The sequence below is a fragment of the Lytechinus variegatus genome, chromosome 16 (assembly GCF_018143015.1).
Source record: "Lytechinus variegatus isolate NC3 chromosome 16, Lvar_3.0, whole genome shotgun sequence".
In the NCBI taxonomy this organism is placed as follows: domain Eukaryota; kingdom Metazoa; phylum Echinodermata; class Echinoidea; order Temnopleuroida; family Toxopneustidae; genus Lytechinus; species Lytechinus variegatus.
In genome coordinates this window covers 24,475,308-24,496,310 of record NC_054755.1, presented here as the reverse complement: position 1 = coordinate 24,496,310, position 21,003 = coordinate 24,475,308, and the positions used below count along the sequence as shown (strand labels likewise).

At 36.2% G+C, this 21,003-nt stretch overlaps 1 protein-coding gene across 1 annotated transcript in view; it reads left to right on the top strand.

Annotated features, from left to right (window-relative positions):
• LOC121429428 overlaps window positions 1–11,222 on the top strand; it is a 45,781-nt gene extending 34,559 nt beyond the window's left edge. The window contains 5 exon segments of the mRNA XM_041626413.1: window positions 1,520–1,604; window positions 3,616–3,777; window positions 5,924–5,971; window positions 7,816–7,893; window positions 9,573–11,222. Of these exon segments, the coding sequence (XP_041482347.1) occupies window positions 1,520–1,604; window positions 3,616–3,777; window positions 5,924–5,971; window positions 7,816–7,893; window positions 9,573–9,742 (543 nt within the window). The 3' untranslated portion in view covers window positions 9,743–11,222.
• The last annotated feature ends 9,781 nt before the right edge of the window (window positions 11,223–21,003 follow it).

Here is a 21,003-nt window from a genome sequence, read left to right as displayed (position 1 = left end):
GTAGTCCCATCTGTAGCACTTGTTGTTGGTGTATATTGTGCGAGGGACTGTGGTTCACAGATTATTATTGTTACGTGGTACATGTACAGTGGGTGATTTCAAGTTCAGTGTTGACCTTTTGGTGTTGGTGTTGGTCAGTTTTAACATGAGTTTAACACCAAACGTAAAAGGAAGATGCTCCTGAAAAATTCACACACTAGGTGTTGAGCTGTTAATATTGTGATCTCGATTGTGTAAACTCAGAATACTTGTGGGTTTTGGACCAAGGAAATGCAATCCAAAGTGTGCTTCCAACACCAACACCAACACCAGACTTGAAATCACCCAGTATGGTGTCGGCCTTCTTTAACTTACATGTATGTGCCATCTTGATGAATATTTACATCTTTTCTAATCGTATTTCACCTTTTGATGTTATGTTAGTTTTCAATGAGTCAGTGCCTAGTAAAACTAGATCATATATTCATCACAATGTCATTAATGACACATATTTTATATAATTACGTTTAACCAAGTATTGTTATTGTATAGATGTGTAGGAAAGATAACTACAGTAACATATTTCTGTTCCTTATAATGATGTTATATTCAGCTAACTTTGCAGCAGACTTTTCATGGATTATTTTTTTCCATTGTATTGGAATAATGATTATAAATTCTTGTTTTTCTTTTTTATGTTTACATGTATATAGAGCATTCTATCATTACCAGCCTGTATATGTATAACCAATGTCAGAATTTATTTATGTTTATATTACAATTATATTTCTCTTTTTTATTGTATTTCTTTAATTTTCCAATGTATCCTGTGACTTCAGCACAACTAATGAATAATTATACCAAACATGTATATATTGTGTCTCCTTGGTTTTTTAATTAAACTTATATAGTCTTATATCCAAATTAATATTTGCATACTTATTTTCAAAGATGGCTGACAAATAATAATTATGATTTAGCTACAACTTGAGGTGGATATTTCAAAGGGTTGGATATCATTATGTGCGTGCTTATTACAGCAATGGAAATGTAATATTTGAAGTTTTTTTTGTGTGCTTAATCTGATAGCCATTGGTCATATTCCAAAAGAAAAACATGATAACATTTTATGCAATGCAATAAGAAATCTGCAGGAAAACTTAGAACGTAGTAATTATTACATGTAGTTTCTTTACTATATATTTTATAGTAAAATGAAAAATATTTAATTCATTTTAGTGATAATTATCAACAGCATCTTTTTTTTCTTTGAGAAAAAATTCAGTTTGGGATTCCCCCCATTTGATTTGATAGTAGCGATAAATTATGATGAAAATGATTATGATGTGAATATATACATATATTTTGTTCATTTCAGGTTTTGTCCCATTTAATTCAGTTTAGTGAAGAAAGATCATTATCAACAGCATCTTTTCTTCTTCGAGAAAAAAATCAGTTTGGGATTCCCCCCCATTTAATTTGATAGTATCGATAAATTATGATGAAAATGATTATGATGTGAAAATTTTGTTCATTTCAGGACATACTAAGGCGAGATCTGTATGTTTACAAAGACAGAATAGATCTAGATGACTGTCAGATTGAAGATCTTCCAGACGGAAAAGGTAGGACAATGGGTGATCAAGTTCAGTGTTGGTGTTAGTGCTGGTGTTTAACTGTGGATGTTGGTACTATTTTGGTACCAGTGTTAGTAAATATTGGTGCTGGTATTGGTGTTGTTGGTGGTGTTGGTGCTGTATAGGTACTGGTGCTGTATTGGTACTGGTGCTGGTGTAGGTCCCAGTTTTGGTATTGGTGGAGGTTTTGGTGTTGGTGCTGGTAATGGTGTTGGTATCAGTTTTAGTAATTATATGTGCTGGTTCTGATGCCTGTGAGTAATTGTTAGTAGTGGTGTTGGTGTTAGTGACTTTTGGTAATGGTAGTGGTGTTGGTGTTAGTGTGGGCATTATTAACTGTTGGTGCTGGTGTTGGTGCCAGGGTTAGTAACTGCATTGGTGCTTGTCTTGGTGTTGTGTTGCTGGGAGCACAATTAGGATTGCTTCCTCTAGCCCCCACACCTAATCTTTAATAGTTTACATCAATGATCCAACTCTAATTATTGATCGCTCAACTCATGTGGGATTTATCCCATGACCACATTCATATAGGATGGGGGGGTTGTTGTTGTTATCTTGGGTTTTAACCCTATCTAGGCCGGGGGGCCTCGAAGGCCCCCCTCAACGAATCGCGCGATATTTTCGCCGTGCAAAATTTTTTGACCGCACCGCTCGCTGACTTTTTACTTTCAAGTCTTGCGCAACTTTTGAGACCAATTTTGCATCACCCGGGTACGTGGTTCCGAAATTACGCAACATTATGTAAGTGCATGTCAGACCGAAAATTGCTCAAAACATGATTTCGTGTACAAAGTCAATGCAAATTGTGTTTTTCAACCAAAATTCATAAATGTATGATTCTTTTTAGTTTTTTTTAGTCTAATTGTATTCATTTTATACTTTTTATGATCACAGAAGAGTCCCCAACAAATTTCATTGAAAACACAATGGAAAACAAAAGGTCAAAAAAACAAAGAAATACATAAGAAATTGCAAAAAACAATATAATACATAAGAAAATGATTTGATATCACAATTTTTTTCATGTACACTTGTTAAGGACACCACAAAGAGTTCCTGTACCAAAAATTAGTACATTTGGAGCTTTATTTAGGGAGTTAGAGGGAAAAGTATGATTTCGCATACTAATTACGCATAAATTAGCATGATCACTTAATAGCGATTCGCACGAAATAAATTACTATATAATCTTGTAGATTATGCCCAAGGCAACCCGCGTGCCAATTTTCGGCGTGATCGCGCAGTCGACGGCGGAGATCTTAGGGGGGGGGGCCTGGGAGGCCCCCCGGCCATAGGAACTCCCAAAATACCCCGGCCTAGAATGGGTTAAGGCACGTATTATCCAGATATGAATGATGGTATGAAGGATGGTAGCCTATAATCCAAATAGAGGCTTCAGGAATTGTCTTAAATACCATCATACTATATGTTAAAGCAGATACGAACCAATAGCGCCATCTTGAGTATTGAACTACTCATACATGGCCAGTTTTCTGACCCATAATGCTAGTGTAGTCTAGTTATATAGACCCAATTGAATTATAACATGCTAATAAACTACTCAATACATTTATGCCACTATAATTATGTTACTCAGTAGCAAAACAATCATTTTCCTCTCGAAACATTTAAGTTTTCCTATACAAATACAATTATACTGTAGGTCAATTTATTCTCTGTAATAGCAGATATCTGAAATCGTATGTATTAAGACTATGTATTTATAACACACAGTCAATGAGAGACCACACACAGTTCTCTCCCTCTGTAATGATACAGGTATGTACCTCTGGGGGGGCGTTTCATCAATATTTTCATCCGACAAGTTGTCAGATCTGACATCTTTCCCTGATTTTGATTGGCTGAGAGGCACTGTTCCTGTGGTAACTGTCGGATAAAATGGGACCTGTCGGATAAAACGTCCGACAAGTCCTTTCATGAAACTCCCCCCAGAACTGACCATAATGTTCAATGGGTATACATTTGTTTACCAACACAGAGAACGAATGGAACGTGACGCTACGGTACGCCTGGAAGATACAGAACTTCGAAGACCAGTCCAAGGTGTATGTCTTCATGTGTAGGAGTCGCAAGGAGAAGAGGAGATGGCTGAGGCATTTCGCCAAAGAGAGAAAGATCGTCCACGAGGGTCTCACCAGAGGTAGGCCAAGGATCTTTGAAATTTGGTGAAAAAACAGTTATGAAGTTTACTTCCTGGGCCCGTTTCAAAAATACTTGTTATAACAACAAATTTCTATTTAAACAAATTCTAGCCGTCAATGGAATTGAATGATTTGAGTAGCTTTAAGCTGTTACTGCAGCAAATGTGTTGTCATGACAGGTTTTGTGAAACAGGGCCCCAGATCTACTCACAAAGCTGATAAGGTCTGAGATGAAAGCTTCCACTGTAAAGTTTGATGAAATCTTACAAAAGAGAAGTGACTGTGAAAATAATTTTTAAAAATGTAGGTTGAAATTCAGCTTTTTTAGTGCAATTTGCATGGTTGAGAAACAGGGGGGAGGGGGGGGGATGGGGTTCACAAAGATTTAAGTTCGACTTAGAGTCACACATCAATGCTGACACGTATGCGGTATGCAATGCGCAATCTTATTGATTATATTGATTAATATGGGGTGGTGCACATCCTCTTGGCATGATCTGACCAATGGTGTCATGCCTTTTATACATATACATGTACTGCAACGCAACTAGGCATGTAAGTTCAACTCTAAATCTTTATGAAACACCCCCTGGTTCTATTTGCCATATTCCAGATTTCGTTGGTAGTATTTGTGATTGGACAATATTTTTATTCAAAATTTCCCTTTAATAGTAAACGTGAGGGAAAGTCAGGTCAGAAGTAGCCGTTTCTGATCTGATGTTGGTTTTGCACAGAAGTCGGCCTCAAAGAACCATTGTGTTTAATACCTGCTTGACCCATGCCTACTGCTAATAATCATAGGCCCGTATTCTGAAGTCGGGTGTAACTTAAACTCAGGTTTAAAGTTGTGGTTTAAGTATGGACAGCCAATTGTCACATAATCACTAACAGTAAAGATATTATACTTCAGCTCATTCGGTTCTCAAATCATTTACTAATTGTGCAGGAAGTATACATAAATGATAGTCTTCATCATCGATAAATCAGGAAATAGCACAGTAAACATAAGAAACATACAATTTGATGAAATTTTGATACTTTTGGCCTTCCATACTTAAACCACAACTTTAAACCTGAGTTTAAGTTAAACCCGACTTCAGAATACGGGCCATATAGTTCAGCGCTTCTCAGACGGTGGGCCGCGAGAAGCTCCAGAGGGAAAAAAACTATTGAATATTTCAGAGACCTGTCCGATCAGTCGACGTGGGTCAAACAAAACTAAAGCATGCATCCTGCAAAGCATGCACATGCACACTAGGATGGTTTCGATCTTACTTTTTAATGTGAACCTCATGTGCATGCATATTGTGTATGTATTGTCGCCCATTTATTGGACATTTGCCAATGCAGATTAGTTCTCAATATGTTTCTTTCAAATGTGATTATGAGCTTCGTGTTCAAATTTCACGATACATTTTCTTAAAATTTTGGTAGGTGGGCCTACAAAAAAAATCTGAGAGTCAAAGTGGTCCTCGAGTAAAGAAAGGTCGAGAAGTGCTGATATAGTTGACATAATTGTATAAAGATTTTAAAGGGGAAGTTCACCCTGAAGAAAACTTTGTTGCAAAAATAGCAGAAAAAATAGTAAAAAATATTGGTGAAGGTTTGAGGAAAATCCGTTAAAGAGTAAGAAAGTTATTAGAGTTCAAAGTTATGGATTTGTGACGTCATAAACGAGCAGCTGCCCCATGTGTTATGTAATATAAAATGCATGAATTTCAAATTTTGTATGGTTCCTGGTGACTTAATTTTTTTCTATTCATGATCGAGTGTGAAGTGATTTGTCAATCGATATACAAAAGGTACAGTGAAAACCATTTTCAATTTTCTGAGAAAATGACATTTCATTTATTTTTTACCATTCGCTATGTAGGAATGCTGCTTGCACATGACGTCACAAATCAAATAATTGAAATTCTAATAACTTTTTAATTATATGAATTTTTCTCAAACCTTCGGCAATATTTTTTATTATTTTCTGCTATTTTTACAATAAACTTTTTGTCAGGGTGAACTTCTCCTTTAAACAGTGTTTTTTACTGTGTATTGGTACTGTATGTAGATCTTAAATCTGAATGATAAATATTTGGTATTGCAATGAAATATATCTGATTTTATTTCTTCTTGAATAACTTTGTATTATAGTAAGTCAAGGTTCTCTTCGTAAAAATCGACCCAAGAGAAGATTTAAGAGTAAGAAATTCATGTTTTTGGAATGAGAATCACGGAATGCTTCATTCTGAAATTAATTTAATAATAATATCAATTTATGCATTTTATTGATTTGCTTGTATACAATACTATTTATTTTCTATGAGTTTATTTCACATGGATTACGTTTGCATGTTGCATGGATTTTTTTAAATTCACAAACCATTTTTTTTACTTGTATATCATGAAATTTAATTGATATTCATTACTATCTCATTAAACTCAAGTCACTCACAATTAATATCGCAATGAACAAATATTATACATGATTATTATTATGTAATTTTAAATTTACTTTGGAATTGATTATTTACAAGTAACTGTCTATCAGGTATTTCATAAATTTATCACCTTTTTTGTATGTTTAACGTTCATTTCTTGCCAGTCATACTTCACTTATTTAATTGCTCAAGCTTCTTTTATTTTCAAATATTACAACTTTTCATATGAACTAAAGGCAGACAATTTATTTCACAAAGGTTCCATCTATAGCAGGTTGGAATGCAAAGATGGCATGTGAATGCCCCTATTCTATCCTCAATTTATAAATATATAAAAAAAGGAGAAATCTTTGCTATTTTTCTAATGTAATGAGTGAAGTAAAAGGCATGTGGATTTGCATTTTCCGTATTGATATGAAGAAATTTTCATCAATCAAAGGGATATATTCACATATATACTGGTACCATAAAGGCTGTGAAAAACTGGTGAGTCAATGTTAAGCAGAATTTGTTTAACACTGTGCTGCACTAGCTCCTCTGTATTTGATACAGAGGAGTAAAATCATTTTCCTTTCCTGTATCCATGTATTTCTGCCTTATTTATAAATGAAAAAAAAATAATTTCTTGATAAAATGTGTATGGACTATAATAAAAAAAAAATTTGTATTAAAAAAGATGCCTGATTGAAGGGTCTGCATTTTCCATCACTAAGCAATATTCAGCTGTAAATGGTTCAGTACACATTGCCATTCTAACTTGCATGAACATTGACTGGTATAGCAACGATATGTACGTGGTGGTAATGGAATGTCAGACATTGAATAGCTGCATTGTATAATAATGGTTACTTTATCAGAGCTGTTGTGATCTAGGGGGCATGTTTCTGGACTTGGATCACAAAGTTCAGGTTCAAATCCTATCATGGCACTAATGTCCTTAGGCAAGGCATCAATCTACATTTGCCACACAGGACTTAGGTGACGTAGATGGGTATATGGCAGGAAGTTATTCCAGGAATTGCTTGTATCTTATTGACTACTATGGTACTATTTGTGAGGTATCAGGAGTGCCATATACATGTTTGACAGACTTGACTTCTATAAGAATGAAGTATAATTTTATTTCTCTATAATACAAATATTATTCAGTTTTCCCTATGACAAAACTTTTTTTTTACTTTTCCCAATATTACATAACTTTTTCAGTTTTGAAAATTCAAAACTGACATAACTTTTGTTACTAGTAGGTACATGTATGTATAGGCCACATAGTGTTAATGAGGTGCAGATTATCTAGGTGCCTATTCAATGGCGCACTATATGTTACCCGGCTTTAGTTCCAGCAGCTAAAGGCGATTGGTTCATTCAAGAAATTAATCATGGCGGGTACCCATGCACCTCACCTGGGTTGGAGGCGGCATAATGTGGATCAATTTCTTGCTGAATGAAATCACACCATGACCGGGCTTTGAACCCACGCCCCTCTGATTCAAAGGCAAGAATCAGAACCTTCTGATGGTATTTTAGGAGTTGAAATTATCTGCATTTTTGCGTTGAGACTAATTTTGATATTTTGTATTTCTATTTTTTTTTGTGTGTGTTCAGGTAGCAGTTTCATGGCCGCAAAGGAAGCTGCCTTAAAAACATCAACGACGAACAAGCCCAGTAAACCAACAGACAGAGGTGAGAATTGATTCTAGATATGAATGCCAGGGAGGGTGTTTCTCACAAAGATTTAAAACAACCTTGCATTGACAAATCATGATGAAATCAAGGGTAATCTCAGAACAGATAAGGGATTTAAATCTTTCTTGAGGTGGTTTCAGACTGCCTCGAAGTTCGTCAGTTCCAGGTATTCTCTGATCGGGAAATTTACCCCGATCAGAAAATACCAGGTATTTTGGTAATGTGAAAGCAAACTACGCGTAATTTCCCTGAAAGAAAATACCCGCTAAATAGTAGGTACTTGGCGAAATTACGAGAACTTTCGCGGGGATTTTTCCAAGGTAGCAGGTATTTTGGCAATGTGAAAGCAAATTACGGGAACTTTTAGCCCAGCGTGTCGTTGGACGAGGCGGCGTGGGTGGCTGCTGGGCTAGTGAATTTGAACCTTGCCTTGCCTGCTTATCAGACCATACTTCGCATGCTCGTAACTTCGGGAACTTATCCCGAAGGGTATGTTTCGGGGCGGTGTGAATGCAAGAATAATTAATGGGTATTTTTATCCAAAAAAAGTTCTCGTAATTTAACGGGGATTCTTGTGATCGAGGCGGTTTGAAACCACCTACTCGGCTGCATGCCTGGGGGTGTTATGTAATGGATGCTGGGAGGTCTAACATAGGAGAGCAATAGTTAGTAGACCAACCAACCAGAAGTAAACTGCGTGTTTTCACTTTGAAACATGTAACTTCAGCGAGGTTAGTTATTTTGGTTTAGCAATCAAGAGTCTAGGAATTGGGATTGTTGGAAACTAGAACTGCGACGACCCAAAATAAATAACCATCAGGAGTTCTGTCAAATTAGTGCTGTCCAAACTTTTTATCGTTATTAGTCCAACGTGTGCTCATGACGGACAGATTATATTATGCAATTCAATTGTCCTTTTGCAAATTTTATATTGATTCAATCTCCATGATTTGTCAGTGGCAGGGTGACTTGGGTTGCTCTTAAATTTCAGGTGCTTGCAGCGTATAACGCTTCACTGAATTGGTCAGATCATGTATTGTGAAATTTAAAGAAGAAAATACTAATTGAAAACAATGAAGACCATCTTTATGAATTCTTAGTATGTAAAGTTCGCCAGCTGGCAATGTTTACAAATACAACCAAAAGAGCTGAAATTCATCTGGCATTTTAAGAAGCCATTACGTGTAATTTGCTGGAAAAAGATGTGGGGAAAGGATTCTTTTTTTCTTATCAGAAACTTAGTATGAGGTGCATGTAATAATTATGATGTTGGTGATGGCAATGATAATGATGATGGTGGTAGTGGTGGTGGTGATGATAATGATGATGATGGTGATAATGGTGATGGCAACAAAGGTGTTAAATTTTAATGATGATGATGATGGTAATGATGATGATGGTGATGGCAACAGAGGTGTTAGATTTTGATGATGATGGTGATGATGATGATGGCAATGATGATGATGGTGATGGCAACGAAGGTGTTAGATTTTGATGATGATGATGATGGTGATGATGATTATGATGACGGTGGTGGTGATGATGATATGATGATGATGGTCATGATGATGTGATGATGATGATGTTGATGATGATGAAGATAATAATACACAGTTCTTTTAATCATGTTATAGCAACTCTCCTCACTTCCAATCCTTTTATCTTTTGTTTTACAGTGATGGTGAGAAGAGCACTATCGATGCCACATCGGAAAGCGAGAGATCCGAACGGCAAAGAACCTCCCTTACAGCTTCCAAGAATGGCCTCTACGGAAGTAGAACCCGATGTCAGCACGCCAAAGAAAAAAGGAATCTCATTGTTTGGTGTCCAGTTTGGAAAGAAATGAGGTCACCTCTTCAATATCTGTGATACTATTGTGATGGGATGACTGAGCGCTCTCTGGAGTCCTCTGTGCGATGTCGAGGAGTGGTCGTGATTGGTCAAATTAGACTGTCTGAAAAGGCGAAGACTCTTGTGGGACGGTTTAGTCTCATAATATGGGACTCTGAAAGGATCAGCTCCTGGAATGTGGTCCATCGTTGCTCTATCGGTGAAAAATAAAGCATCGACAGTGTGGGAGCCGATATGGGATTGTTGTGAAAAACGTCTGGAGCGTGCATGCATTATTTCATGGGAATGCCTTGTATGTTATGCGTACATCGTACAATCATGTTTTCAGTAATACCAAGCCTCCATAAGATACACTGTATTGGCCCCATTTCCTAAAGACTTGTTATAAGAACAAATGCACAGTTTCTATAACAAACTTACTATCAGCCAATCAGATTAAAGGATTTTGGTAGCTTTTAACTGTTATTGCAAATTTGTTCTTATAACAAGTTTGATTGAAATGGGTCCCACGATGTGAGGAAGCTAAGCAGATTTTTCACGAACGTTCAGACGCGGCCCATCGCAGAGAGAGTTTCGATCAAACACAACTCCAAAATAGAATACATATACATTTTCAACCGATGGAATGTGCTTATTAGGGACTTGCGCTTGATTTTTTTTTTAGTTGCATACAAATGAAACTCTTCATGCAATGGACCCACGATGAGATGAATCGCCCGCCCTACTTGTGCTTGTGTATGCGATTGAATGCTGCAACACGTCACTTGACGCCTCGCCGATATTGACTTTGCCAAGGTTCTATGCTGAGCTGTGTTGTCCTTGTCTGAATTGACCTGGGGGTGTGTCACAAAGACTTAAGCGTGACTTAGGCGGTGTTGCAAGAAAATATTTGCGATCAATTGCAAATATTCTGTTGCATAACTTTACAACTGGTAGATCAATGTTAGTTATACATGTAGCAAATCAGATGAGACTTCTTGTTTCAAGGAGCACATTAGCAATCAATCACTAATTTGCTATTAACTACAAGACATGCATGATAGATGTAGGGACCAAAAATAGATTTGCAATTGATCGCAAGTTTCTTGCAACACCCCCTAAGAGTCGCACTTATGTTCTCTGTTGTGTGCAGTATAGAAGGCATCATTCTCTGCACGACTGGTGATCATTTGTGCGGAATGATATCACCTGATAGCATGTTGCAATCGCGCGTACAGTCTAGCGTAAATTTACGAACAGCTTTCCGACACACCCATAGCTTCCTCAACTGCTTCATGCGTCATGGCATGATAGTTAAATTTGATATTTCACGGGTTTACCATGCATTATTTTGGTGTGCATGTTTCTTGGGTGCATCGATCAATTCACAGTATTTCTCTGTAATTTGTTATTTGTATGAAAACACACGTGTTATATTCATTCCATTGAATATTCCTAATAAAGCAGTATCATACCTATAAATGAACCTCTAACTACTATGGACTTCTGCAGGCATTCTTTCCAGAGAGGAATTATTTCAAGGGCTATTAAATAATAATAATAATTATACTTGCTTATATAGCGCTTCACACTTACTTTGTCAGAAGTCTCTAAGCGCTCTACAGTATATGCAGCATAATTACCCTGGCTTTAGCAGTGCAGCTGTTACGCACGCTGCGTTTCAAGGAATAAATTCCTGCCAGGTACCCGTTTACCTCACCTGGGTTGAGTGCAGCACATTGTGGATTAATTTCTTGCTGAAGGAAATTACGCCATGGTTGGGATTTGAACCCACGACCCTCTGTTTCAGAGTCCGGAGACTAATCCACTGGGCCACAACGATCCTCAAATTAGCAACACTGTTGTTACAATAGTGCACATTCCTATACTTCCTACTATATCTGTTCTGATCTTTTTCCGTACCCTGTCATGTTGAAAATCATAGTGAAGCATTTATTTATTTATTTTTTTTTAAAAAAAGCCTCGGTGTTTCCTAACGCAAAACAACAAGTTAATGGTGCCTATTTTTATACAAAACATTTAGCAGACAGGTCAGTCTATTCTGATTGAAAAATGAAGCCCACAAAGTTTGTTCTTTTCAAAGTTTGGTTTATTATGTATAATGACAACTCGACTATAATGTAACGGTGTGTTTTCCGTAATTTTTCATTTAATAAAATAGGAGTACCATCGATATGTTGCTTGTATTTGTAGCTTCATAGGCATTTTACCAAAGACAGAATGAAAGTGCTCAGTTTTAATTTTCTAGGTAGAAATTGTATAATTGTGGTAGTATATGTATGGTGTTGCGTAAATGTGCGTTATTTTACTGGTTTGTGTACTTTTTCATGGCTCTGTCTCCAGCCTGTCTTGTTATTTATTGAAAATTTTAAGGGTTGATATCAAAGTATGACAGAGCAGTATTGTTTCTTTACATTGCTAGCTAAAAACAAGAGATTTTGTGTACAATTTTCTTTTTCTTAAAGGTCAAGTCCACCTCAGAAAAATGTTGATTTAAATCAATAGAGAAAAATCAGACAAGCACAATGCTGAAAATTTCATCATAATCGGATGTAAAATAAGAAAGTTATGACATTTTAAAGTTTCGCTTATTTTCAACAAAATAGTTATATGAACGAGCCAGTTACATCCAAATGAGAGAGTCGATGACGTCACTCACTCACAATTTCTTTTGTTTTTTATTGTTTGAATTATACAATATTTCAATTTTTACGAATTTGATGATTAGGACCTCATTGCCTGAAGCACAAAATGTTGAAATAATGGAATTCCACTTGTTCAGGGAGGAATGAAACTTGATTTCACATGATATTGACGAGAAAATAAAAATATTTCATATTTTATATAATAAAATACAAAAGAAATAGTGAGTGAGTGATGTCATCAACTCTCTCATTTGGATTTAACTGGCTCGTTCATATAACTATTTTGTTGAAAATAAGTGAAACTTTTAAATGCCATAACTTTCTTATTTTACATCCGATTTTGATGAAATTTTCAGTGTTATGCTTCTTGAATTTTTCTCTTTTTATTCAAATCAAGTTTTTGTTGGGGTGGACTTGTCCTTTAAGTCAGTTCTTTTGTCACATACCATAAATCTGCCATAAACAGTATTTTTTTTCTATATCATATAAGTTGGTATTTTTCTTCCTTTATTCAATTGTCCAGGATACAATGTTTCAGCACCTTTGTGCTCAATTTTTTATTTTTATTTTATTTATTATTATTTTTTTTTTGGCCGGGGGGGCATTGTTTGCATTGTTTAGACTGACATTCAAATGCCTTAGAAGAATATCCTGGTTTACAGCTTTTACCTGTTTTCGAGTCACCATGTAAATGTATACAGTAAATTATAAGTCTCACACCGTCCCTCCATTATGAAGACTTGCAGTTATTCTTCATGGATTTTAATCTGATTTGTTTGTGAAGAAATATAAAATGAGATTAAAATGAAACGAGAAAGAATGATATTGATAAAAAAATAAGAGATTACATTAACCAAAGAAGGAGATTGATTACAAAATGAGATTGTTTTGAATCAATTGCAAGTCTTCATAAGGTCGGTCCTATCATTTGGCATACGATTAGATATGTGTCCTTAATTCATAAAATAAGATCCGAGTATTGTTTCATTGTAGGTTTTATACGTAGATGTTATTATGTCCACTGAATTAACGTTATTTATACCTACCAGATTTATTTAGATGTAGAGAATTTATTTTATTGTTTGAACAACTCAATATACATGTATTTCTATGGCTAAAAAATTATAATTATTTTTACATTATTTTTCATTTGTGTAGTTTATGTGGAGAAAATCTTTAATATTGTCATTGATTTGTAAATGAATGTTATACAAAATCACGTGGGATAGCAGTATTCACAGAACATATTCCTTTTTTATCCAATTTTCAATATTACCCCTTTCATCATCGAGATGATACATGTATAACCTTTAATCTTGATTTTTTGGCCCGTATTCTGAAGTTGGGTTTAAGTTAAACTCAGGTTTAAAGTTGTGGTTTAAGTATGGGAAGCCAAAAGTATCAAATTTGTTATTAATTTGTATGTTTCTTATGTTTACTGTGCTCTTTCCTGATTCATCGAAGTTGAAGCCAATAATCTTTTTATACTTCTTAGACAATTATGAATGATTTGAGAGCCAAATGAGCTGAAGTATGATATCTCTACGTTTGTGATTTATGTAACAATTGGCTCGCCATACTTAAACCACACCTTTAAACCTGAGTTTAAGTTAAACCCGACTTCAGAATATCTGTATCTGTTTTATTTCATCCACCAGACAAGAGGTGGAGGCGAGACCAAGGGGTCCAAATGATTTCTGCCCATCACAAATGTTACCCAGTAATTGCTTGAAGACTCCCTTTGTTAAGAGCGACTTTGAAAATGACTGGTGATTGTTTCTTGTGGTAAATAGTATACTTAAATTGGCGATGGTTTAGTGCGTAAGAAAGGATCTGCAGTTGTTCTTAAAGTCACTCTTAACTTGCGAACAGCTTTATGAAATGGCCTCCAGTATTTTTTATTGCAATATTACCCAAACTTGATGCACGGGGGTACTTTCATGTAATGGTGCTGTTGGAGGTCACATGATAAGGTCAAATGGAAATTAGCAACTTTTGGATGAATTTGGTTTTGATATTATTTTTTCCAAAATAAACTTGGTGACTAAAAGACAATTGCCAATTAAAGGAGTTAAGACAGATTAATTTGAACCGTAAAACAGGATTATCACCGTGACTGACAGCCATATTTTTTCCACATATCCTAAGAAGGTGAATTTTTGTTTGATGCCAGTCTTTGTAACCCGAGCGGCATTTGATTCGTAATTTTTGAATTCTTACAGAAATGGTTTATTATATGAAACATTGCTTTATTACAAACAGATATATCTTTATGACCCTATGAATCCTGCTTTGTACGGTATTTCTTGTAATCACATGAATGTCACTTGTCATATCGACCTGCAATGTACGCATGGTCAACTGTAGATTGTTTGATGGTAGAAAGGCGTAGGTGTTACAGACAATTTACACATTTCATGCCCTTCTTCCTCAAACAAACATATCAATTTGGTGCATTATTACACTGTGTTGTAATTTCTCATTTTATGATAATGACCGATGATTTCTTTTAATGTACATGTACATACAAGTTTTTGTAAATAATCATAGTTTTGGTTTTATCTAACAATCTTGCTGGATGAGGTCTTCCATTGATCGATAGGGCCAAATTAATTATAAGATTTACATTTATATCTGAATATTTTTGATAGCGCGTCAAAGAGTTTTGACAATTTTTTTATTATTGGATCAGTGATTATCTAGTCGTGCTTTCTGCTTGTCAGTTCAAGTATGAATCTATGTAAGATTCCAGGTTGCCTTGTATTATCAAGGATAGAAATAAATTTTCTTGATATATCTCATGAATTGTGCATCAAAGGATGAATATGTTCAAGCTTTTATTAGCCTATTTGATCACAGAACGACTGGTGATCCTTTCTTAGAGCTAAATCAACACCAATGAAATTTGGGTGAACATCAATGATTGCAAGAAATGGTCACCAGTCGTGCGTAAAGCCATTCGTAACTAATGAACGGCCTTATAAAATGGCTTACAGAATTGAAGGAATGGCTTCACTTTAATAGAAGTTGTTAGCTCTTGCTCTCCAGGGAGTGGAGAAAGTTGCATACAGAAAACTATTATCAGTTTATACTTTGGAATCTTCCATAACTGTTTGACTTCCTCAAGCCAAATGATCAATCATACGTCCTTTGAAAGTAACTTCTGGTGATGATAATGCTGATGAGGATTTTGGTGGTGATGATGGTGGTGGTGATGGTGATGATGATGGTGGTGATGGTGATCATGATGGTGGTGGTGATGAGGATGGTGATGATGGTGGTGGTGATGATGGTGGTGGTGATGATGGTGATGACGGTGGTGGTGATGACGGTGGTGGTGATGATGGTGGTGGTGATGATGGTGGTGATGATGATGGTGGTGGTGATGGTGGTGGTGGTGATGATGATGGTGGTGGTGATGATGGTGGTGGTGATGATGGTGGTGGTGATGGTGATGATGGTGGTGGTGATGATGGTGGTGATGATGATGGTGGTGATGATGATGGTGGTGGTGATGATGACGGTGATGATGATGACGACGGTGATGTTGATGATAATGGTGGTTTCTAATGATGGTAATCGTGATGATTGATGACTGTGATGTTGATAATGACAATGATGACGGTCATGGTGATGTATTAGGGTGATGATAATGATCTGATGTTGATAACAACCTCAGTTTGGTTTCAACCTGGAATATCTACAGCTGATTTATTAGAAAATATGTTATAATGAACAATAGACCCATTTTGCATGATTTACCATGATAGTTTGCTACGATTACATCATTTTTTTTTATTTTTGCTTTTTGGGGGAGGGGGAATGATGGGGGGTGCAACCATACAGGGTGGTGTTTTGTAAACCTTTTTGTTTAAGTTATCCACAACTTTACGTCTGATTGTAAGCTTGGCTGGTCATCCTTTTTTGGGTGCTGTATCAAAATCAGTTATTTTTATTTCCATCAGCTTATGCAAGAATCTGATCTTTGTAAAATTCTGGTAGGGAAGTATCTGATTAATCAGAAATTCAATATTTTTCTAAATTTGATTAGGGATATGGCAAAGGCGCGTCCATCGTGATAAAACAGAAAATGTGGGGGCACATGTATCTCCTTTAACCCAAAGAATAAACTCATGGATAACTTTCATAAGCAGGTGGATGTTTCATTTTGCTGTTCATAAATTATGAGCAACTTTACAAATGACTGGTGATCCTTTCTTAGAAGCTTGATCAACACTAATGAAAATTAGGTGCACCTAATTAATCACAAGATAGGATCACCAATCGTTTGTAAAGTTGCTTGTAACTTACGAATAGCTTTATGAAACACCCTCCCGCTCTATGAAATGCCCCTCAGACCGGAAATAATTTGCCCAAATGCATTCATTCTGGTAGAAAAATTATGAAATTTGGATTGTTATTGTTCTTAATATTCCACTTCATATCACCCCAACCCAAAATGAATACACAACAATATTTGACATTTCAGTGAATATGAAAAATATTTATTCACAAGATACAGTTCCATTAGAATACGGCAATGCCATCTGTACAAATATACATCTCTGAATAGATTGATATTTTGAAAACCCAATTCTCTTCAAACACATGTTGAAGATTAACCATCGCAAACATTGTTTATGTTTATGCCCTCAATGTACAAATACATAGAAAGTATTAACAACACAAACAGATCCTTGCTTCTCTTTCTACATTGATTACAAAATGAACGAGAAATGATTACCCACCAAAAGATGCGGGCATGTGCAAAACACAAGTGAAATGCCAGATTCCCATTTTAACACTTGATTCTAATTTTGGAGTAGATTGATACAACAGATCATTGATCATACCTACGAGCATACCTATTATCATATTTATAATAATTAATCCACAGTGTGCTGCACTCAACCCAGGTGAGGTAAATGGGTACTGACAGGAAGTAATTCTTCAAAAAGCTGTGTGCACCTGAATAGGTAGCCTACATGTACATGTAGCTTAGCCGGGTAATAATAATACATGTAGCAGGGCCCGCTGGGAGAACAGTTTTCGGAACTGAAGTGGCTACCCTGGGTAAAGATATCGTTATTATTATTAAGGATATACCATCATGTAGGGGATGGGGTCAATACATGAATATATTACATCGGTCATGTAGATTCGAATCAGTGATAGGTCAATACGCCATCACGTGACCATAGCTGCGAGGATCGCATTTGTTATATTCTAGGATTTGACGTCATCCCAGGGAATATACCGCGTAGTATTTTCAATTGCGGCGTTATATCCACTAAGGTGACGTCACTCGCTGCATACAAGTTGCGCAACAAGGTAGTTGAAGTACACGCTAGTGTTAACGCGTTGATTGCATGAAGAACGCGCTTAACCCTATCTAGGCCGGGGGGGGGCCTCCGAGGCCCCCCCCTCAACGAATCGCGCGATATTTTCGGCGTGCGAAATTTTTTTACCACGCCGCTTGCTGAGTTTTTACTTTCAAGTCTTGCGCAACTTTTGAGACCAATTTCGCGTCACCCGGGTATGTGGTTCCGAAAATACGCAACATTATGTAAGTGCATGTCAGACCGAAAATTGCTCAAAAACGTGATTTTGTGTACAAAGTCAATGCAAATTGTGTCTTCAACCAAAATTCATAAATGTATGATTATTTTTAGTTTTGCCAGTCTAAATGTATTCACTTTATGATTTTTATGATCACAGAAGAGTCCCCAACAAATTTCATTGAAAAAAACAATGAAGAACAAAAGGTCAAAAAACAAAGAAATACATAAGAAATTGCAAAAAACAATATAATACATAAGAAAATGATTTGATATCACAATTTTTTTCATTTACTCTTGCTAAGGACACCACAGAGGGTTTCTATACCAAAAATTAATACATTTGGAGCTTTATTTAGGGAGTTAGAGGAAAAAGTTTGATTTCGCATACTAATTACGCATAAATTAGCATAATCACTTAATAGCGATTCGCATGAAATAAATTACTGTACAATCTTGTAGATTATGTCCCAGACAACCCGCATGCCAATTTTCGGCGCGATCGCGCGGTCGACGGCCGAGATCTTAGGGGGGGGCCTGGGAGGCCCCCCCCCGGCCATAGGAACTCCCAAAATACCCCGGCCTAGATAGGGTTAATGTATTAAAAAAAACTATTATGACTATTATCAGAGCTGTAGCAAGAATTTCAGGTTTGAGCCAGATGATGAATGCAATTTCTGATGGCGAATCCACATATACTATATAATATAACAGATATTGCCTGGTCTATCGTTTTAATAAATAACATTTCAACTCCCCTCCGAAGCTATATTTTTCCCTCGGGATAATATTTTCCCTCAGCGCTGCGCGCTTCGGGCAAAATATATTCCCTTGGGAAAAATATAACTCCGTCGGGGAGAGGAAATGTTATATTCAAACTCTAGGTAGGCAATATCTGTATAATATTGTCAATATACAAATTATCTAAATGGAGCTTGAGAGAATATAATTAGAACCTACAGTAAACCACATGGGAGCTTAGTTGCAAAAGAGGTCTAATCATTATTTCCCACACAGAACACATTATTTGACACATCCCATTCTAACAGGAAAGCTGAAGACACGTCTGTTTCTAGACATAAATTCTGCCTTTCATCTTTAGTTAATATAAACAGGTTTCAATCCTCACTGTATGAATGAAGATCAACCTGCAAATACCGTATAGATTTATGACTGGTCTAATGGTCCATTAGCTAAAATTTTGCTTTCTTATGAGAAAGATCTGTAATAGCTCTATGCTGTAAACATGCTAATATCAGTATGCTAAAGTGACAATATTTAAAGTAAAGAGAATGAGATATTTTGTTTTTTTGAACAGCAAGGCTGGTCATAACAGAAACAAAAATACATGTGTGTTACACAGTGCTGTTCTTGTAAAATGTAGATATTCTTTATACAAAAGAAATAAATTACCTCATATATACAAATCAAATTTCAATAGGAATGATAAGCAAGTAGATATAAATACAAGTGGAATGCCTCTGGCCGTCTCACCTGCATCACGCAGTTCAATATAGCAGCAGTGCTGACTTTGAAAACTACTCTAACTCGCACAAGATGTTCAGTGATACATGGTTACTCTTATGTCCACTTTTTATGAACTAGACCAATAAACTTACAGAGATATGATGGTTATTCAACAGATACACCCAATATGGCCAAAGTTCATTGACCTTTGACCTTGGTCATGTGACCTGAAATGCGCACAGGATGTTCAGTGATACTTGATTACTCCAATGTCCAAGTTTAACGAACTAGACCAATAAACTTTCAAAGTTATGATGGTAATTCAACAGATTTCCCCAATTCGGCCAAAGTTCATTGACCCTAAATGACCTTTGACCTTGATCATGTGACCTGAAACTCGAACAGGATGTTCAGTGATACTTGATTACTCTTATGTACAAGTTTCATGAATCAGATCCATAAACTTTCAAAGTTATGATGGTAATTCAACAGATACACCCAATTCGGCCAAAGTTCATTGACCTTTGACCTTGGTCATGTGACCTGAAACGCGCACAGGATGTTCAGTGATACTTGATTACTCTAATGTCCAAGTTTAATGAACTAGACCAATAAACTTTCAAAGTTATGATGGTAATTCAACAGATTTCCCCAATTCGGCCAAAGTTCATTGACCCTAAATGACCTTTGACCTTGATCATGTGACCTGAAACTCGAACAGGATGTTCAGTGATACTTGATTATTCTTATGTACAAGTTTCATGAATCAGATCCATAAACTTTCAAAGTTATGATGGTAATTCAACAGATACCCCAGATTCGGCCAAAGTTCATTGACCCTAAATGACCTTTGACCTTAATCATGAGACCTGAAACTTGCACAAAATTTTCAGTGATGCTTGATTACTATTATGTCAAAGTTTCATGAATCAGATCCATAAACTTTCAAAGTTATGATGGGAATTCAACAGATATCCCCAATTCGGCCAAAGTTCATTGACCCTAAATGACCTTTGACCTTGGTCATGTGATGTGAAACTCATGCAGGATGTTCAGTGATACTTGATTAACCTTGTGTCCAAGTTTCATGAACTAGGTCCATATATTTTCTAAGTTATGATGACATTTCAAAAACTTAACCTCAGGTTAAGATTTCGATGTTGAATCCTCCAACATGGTCTAAGTTCATTGACCCTAAATGACCTTTGACCTTGGTCATGTGACATGAAACTCTAATAGGATGTTCAGTAATACTTGATTAACCTTATGGCCAAGTTTTATTAACTAGGTCCATATACTTTCTAAGTTATGACGTCATTTCAAAAACTTAACCTCAGGTTAAGATTTGATGTTGACGCCGCCGCCGCCGCCGTCGCCGTCGGAAAAGCGGCGCCTATAGTCTCACTTTGCTTCGCAGGTGAGACAAAAAATCCAAGCAGTAACAAATCTGTATTCAGCTGAGCAAGAACATGTGTTCTTGACATCTAAAAATGCAAAGTATGAGAGTAGAAAATTGCATATTATTATTATTTGCCATCACTAGAGGCTTGTATTTATTCATTTTTTATGTGTGTGTTTTGCCTAAG